Genomic DNA, 5,053 nt, shown 5'->3' with positions numbered 1-5,053 from the left:
CAATCCAGGCATGTCTATATGTCTACGGACCAATCAGAGCTTCCAGGTGGTAGTGGTTAAATGGGTCCTCAAGGAAACTCTTGCAAAATAACAGTTCTGCGTCCAGATCCATATTAAACTTCCGTACCGTGTGTATTCTGCGTGGCAACGCGCGTGCCGAACCGTGATCCCATGTACCATGACGGTTCGGTACCAATACATATACCATGCCGGCCCTAGTGTGAATAGTTGTTTGTCCCGTTTGTCTCTGTGTTGCCCTTCGAGAGAATAGCGACTTGTCCAGGGTGTACCCCGCCTCTCGCCCGTAGACAGCTGGAGATAGGCACCAGCGCCCCTCGCGACCCCGCTTGGGATAAGCTTGATGAAAATGGATGGATGGAAGGTCATTAGAAAATGTGGTCCACTTCTCTGTCTTGATATGTAGCAAAAGTAATAAAAAGTAACTCGACCTAGTTGATTAGAAAAAACCCAGACTCACTGCTTTTTGAAAGCTTGATAAAAGTCAGACAGACTCACCATAATCCTTGGCCTCTTTCCTCCTGATGAGCATGGGGAGTTCATTTCTGGAGCAGATAATAGTGGCCAGAGGGAGGGCTGTGTAAGGAACCCCACACACAGAGTTAAACTGAAGTTTCTCCTCTTGCACTCGCTGGTAGATGAGGCTGGAAACCTGTGAGAAAAAGCAGAAAAAAAGGGTTTGGTTGCTTTTCACTGAAGCTTCATCTTCCAATTCCTTGATCTGCAAACATATGTCGGACTTCAGTTTTTAGCTTTAAAGAAAATGTAGCTGCTACCTCCCTCCGCAGGCAAAACGCAAACTATGTTGAAGTGCCGTTTATTGCACGTTTTGAGAACTATAACCTGAGAAGGAGGTAATATTTCACACACATTCAGCATTAGCTACAGCTACTTTGGTGGCCTGATCACACATTTCCATTATGTAGAGGAATAGTTCTTTAACGCAACTGAGATCTGTTTCCTAATGAAAGAGATTTAAATGTAGCTCTCAGAAAATAAATCCCCTCAGTGTCTAATTAGGGGGACCATGTTTGTCCCCTTCCCTGCCTTCAGGACATTTGCACTGCAGAAGCAGGACAAACCGAACATCTAAATTAAAGAAAAAGAAGATCAAGTCGTTTTTTTCTTCTAATTATAACCCTGGCCCGTCTTTGATCTGAACTTAGGTTTGGGGCCTAAATGGTAGCTGTCATAGCCTTTGAACCTTAGTGCTGGAGGTCACTTCAGTGTTTAGACAGCCACACTTCTTCCCACCACCTATTAGGGCGAGTTCTCCCTGTGAAACAGTTGCCATAACAAAGTGAAGGTATTTGGATTAAATGACATATAAAGTATACACTCACCAGAGAATGTAATTAGTTCACATCTCCTGTGCCGGCCTACACACCATTTTGCTTTAAATCATTATGGCATAGATTCAACAAGATATCAGTAAGACCTTTTGGTCCATACAGACTTCACAGCACTATGTATAGTTGATGATCCATTGTTACACCAAAGGAACTCTATTGGACTGGGATCTGAGAGTTTACAGCACACCTTCAGGAGTCTACGGAGACCATGCCGCAATGGGTCTGCTCTGGTCGAAAAGAAACTATTAGGTCAGTGGTCATAACTTTCCGTTTGAATGTATGGCACCTCCACATCACTGAAGCTTCCTTTTTGGTAGCATTGATGTAAAATCACACAATATGCTGTTCAATATGCTGCATAAAACGGCATTTAATTCAAAGCACATATTTTCATTTAAGCAATAGTTTTACATACCCATTAACAACTCTTCAATTTTAATGCCTTAAAGAGAAGATGTATTCTGGTGAGCAAATCTAATCTGCACTCCTACAGAAGTTTTTCATAGAAATATTTGCATAATAATTGAGTTTACAGTTGATCACTAGCAACTGTTTTAAATGCACACCAGATTAAAACAAACCACAGCATTTTTTCCCACATCAGATCAAAACAAGTTTTCCTGAAAGTGGACGAATTACATCGCTTTCTGTTTCTGAATAAGATACATGCAAATAGGGACAATTTACCATTAAGAAGCAGCTCAGGAAATTTAATTCAATTTCAGATCATTCTATTTAATTGAACAGGTTTCACAACACATCATCTCAAGGCATTTTACTGAGACGATTCAATCAGGTCAGACAGTCTGATTGGTAAACAGTTTCTATCTGAGGGAACAGATTGCATCAAAATGACTTTGCATGGTGTCCTCCTCCAGGATGAGCATGTGGCAACAGTGGTGATTGGCTTGCATTGTGTCGGTGACTCTGCATCAATCCCTTACATCGAGCATGCATGTGGTGAATGTGGAGAGGAAAAACTCTCCACTGAAAAACTCAGCTTATTTGTCAGTTCTTAGGTTGGAAATTCACTGGTATGTTGTGTTTCGAGGAAACTCCTGACACATATGGAATTACGTTTGTGTTTGTCCATTTTCTCCTCCGTTACATTTAGTCTTGTTCTTCCTGTTAGTTTTGGCCAACTTAACCAATGGCCAGTTTGAATAACCATGTGCTTCAGGAGACTTCCCAACATGTTTGGGTTTTTTCAATTTCTCCTCTGCAATTGAGTGAATATTATCAGCCCTGTAACTCAAGCGTTTGGATAGCAGAAAGTTTATGTTCCAGAAAGCGATGAGTCGAAATGGTTGGTCTGTACATGTAGGTATCCGGTAAACCTCAGCATTAAGACTTCCATTGTCTCAATGTGCAGAGGAGAGTCCAGTAAGAGCAACATGATCTTGGAATCTTCTCTAGAGAACCGTTTGGTGAAGACTTCAAGGTATTGGGTTTTGATTTTGATCCAGGTGTCGTCCACGTATCTGAACCAATGAGTTGGTTGTGTTTGCTTAAGTCTCTGCTCTCCACCTCCTCCATATAGATATCAGAAACAATGGGTGAAAAAGGGAAGCCAATGGCGCACCCATGTTTCACTGTATGTGGTTGATAGGTTGGGTGTTACCAACCAATGGAGCCAAAATTGTTGCAAGATGTTTTGCAACAGTGTGTAACTGAATCAATTCTACTGATAATGGGCCTGAGTGGGACCTCCTCCTTGTGTGTTATCAAAAGACCATATATGCATGGTATGGCCTCCCCCAGATGCATCGTATAATAGAGAGAGCAACCGATGGCTTTCTCTCTTGAGATATTCCACTATTTTCATTTTGTAGATGTTTTTTGAGTCCGTTTTCAGGGCCTATTAAGTGTTTCTGGCCATCAGTAGATGCATTGTTTTCTCATGGTTGTGTTGAGCACCACTGTGCATCTACCTTTGTCTGCTGGCCAAATGGTGATGTTATCATGGTCTTTGCCTGGAGAGGTAACCGCCATGCTTTCCTGTTTGGTGATGTGTGCAATTTCACACTAAAGAGTGTTGCTGTAACCTTCAACCTAAATTCTTCGGCTTCTGCCATGTTGTCATTTCTGGAAGTTGCTTAGGAGTTACGGGAAAATTGAGACCCTAGGACAGAATATTTAGTTGTGACGGGGTGAGCTCTCTATTCGAAAGATTTTTTTAAGCAACTGGCTCTGGGTGACTTGGTGTGAATTGTCCAATATTGTTCTCTGCACACTATGGTGGTAACAGAAGTGTCCCTCATTTTATACAGGGGCCTAATGAGGATTTAAGGAGACAGAAGTAGACACACAAAACAAACATAGACGTACTGAGCAATAAATACGTTCTATGTTACAAAAGTAAACAGAAAGCTAGCTACATAGATGGATCTATCTAAGAAAATAAATTAGCCAAGCATAGCACCCATTGCCATGTTGAGGAGTGAAATGGGAACAAACACTAAAAAAATAAACAGGCCAACTCCACCAATTGCAATCGAAGGTGCAGATGGCATCACAGTCAAACACGGATGGTCCAGAGCAAGCCACCATGAACAGAAAAAGCATAAACTATACGAAGTCAGAGGCTGAAAAAAAAAACAACTACTACAGAACTGGAGAACAGAAAGTGATGTAAAAAAAAAAAATAAATAAAAAATAAAAAAAATGTCCCCAGGTCTTCCTGCAGCCTAAGCCCATATCAGCACAACTACAACCTCCACCAGTGGGGAAATCCCAAGCCCAGTATTAAAAGTGACAGGACCAAACCCCTCAGTGGACTCCACAGGAAATCCATAAGAAACTCTGGAAAATATTTAAGACAAAGGTGAAACCAGACATTTATTGAAAAATCAATCTTAAGTGGACTTTCGAGTCCACGTGTACATTAACCATTGCAAATAAAGACTAATTACAGTTTTAAAGGCTTGTATCACAGGGAACCAAAGCTATGGGACTTTATTGCTGTTTATATCATATATTAAGCGCTTCAAAACAAGCATGCACTGTGCTGCAGAAGAGGAAGACACGTGTTTACCTGATTCATCAGAGCAGGGTGGGAAACCAGAACCCTCAGGTCGATATAAATCGGTGTCAGCAACCCGCTCTTCAGCTTGTATTCTCCAAACTTTACCGCGTTCACATCATGAAGCTTCAGAATTAAACCGTCTACAGAAACATTCGCCATTTGGATGCGGATACGGGTCACTTTCAACAAACTTCAACCAGCAAGCCACGCTCCTATTCAGGAAATACCGATCAAACAACTTCCGTGTCATTCTTTCAAAATAAATGGCAAGACGTATTGACGGGTTGGATAGTATGCATTTAGTTTAAAATGTACCAGGCAACATATTTGAAAGAAATTATACAGACATTAAATGGGATTTTCTATTTGTACATCTCAGGTTTCTTATGTTAGCAAGCTGGATATGTGATAACCCCCTAAATTCAAGTGAAATTAAATAGTAAACTGTGTTGGAAGCAACATTTAGTTTGCAAAGCACGTCAAGGTGTTCGTCTTATTCTGAAATTTCTTCCCCTGGTAACCCTGGTAACCAATCCCGGTTTAGATCCACAGTTAGACCTCCATGTTGGTCAGGTAAAGATTGAAGAGGAATCTAACTTCCTATCATGATATATTTGCTCCTTTATACTATATAAATAAATAAATAAATAAATAAATA

General features: G+C 40.9%; 1 protein-coding gene across 1 annotated transcript in view; it reads right to left on the bottom strand.

Moving 5' to 3' along the window:
• The window catches only part of umps (uridine monophosphate synthetase), an 8,539-nt gene extending 3,918 nt beyond the window's left edge, over positions 1-4,621 (bottom strand). Inside the window, exons 1-2 of the mRNA XM_015387260.1 lie at positions 4,405-4,621; positions 517-670 (exon numbers count right to left, since the gene is read on the bottom strand). Coding sequence (XP_015242746.1) covers positions 517-670; positions 4,405-4,554 — 304 coding nt within the window. The 5' untranslated portion in view covers positions 4,555-4,621. The remainder of the gene's footprint in view (positions 1-516; positions 671-4,404) is intronic.
• Positions 4,622-5,053: the final 432 nt, after the last annotated feature.

This window comes from Cyprinodon variegatus, unplaced genomic scaffold (assembly GCF_000732505.1).
Source record: "Cyprinodon variegatus isolate N-32 unplaced genomic scaffold, C_variegatus-1.0 Scaffold389, whole genome shotgun sequence".
Lineage (NCBI taxonomy): Eukaryota > Metazoa > Chordata > Actinopteri > Cyprinodontiformes > Cyprinodontidae > Cyprinodon > Cyprinodon variegatus.
Note: the sequence above shows the minus strand (reverse complement) of the source record. Positions and strands in the feature narration are given on the sequence as shown.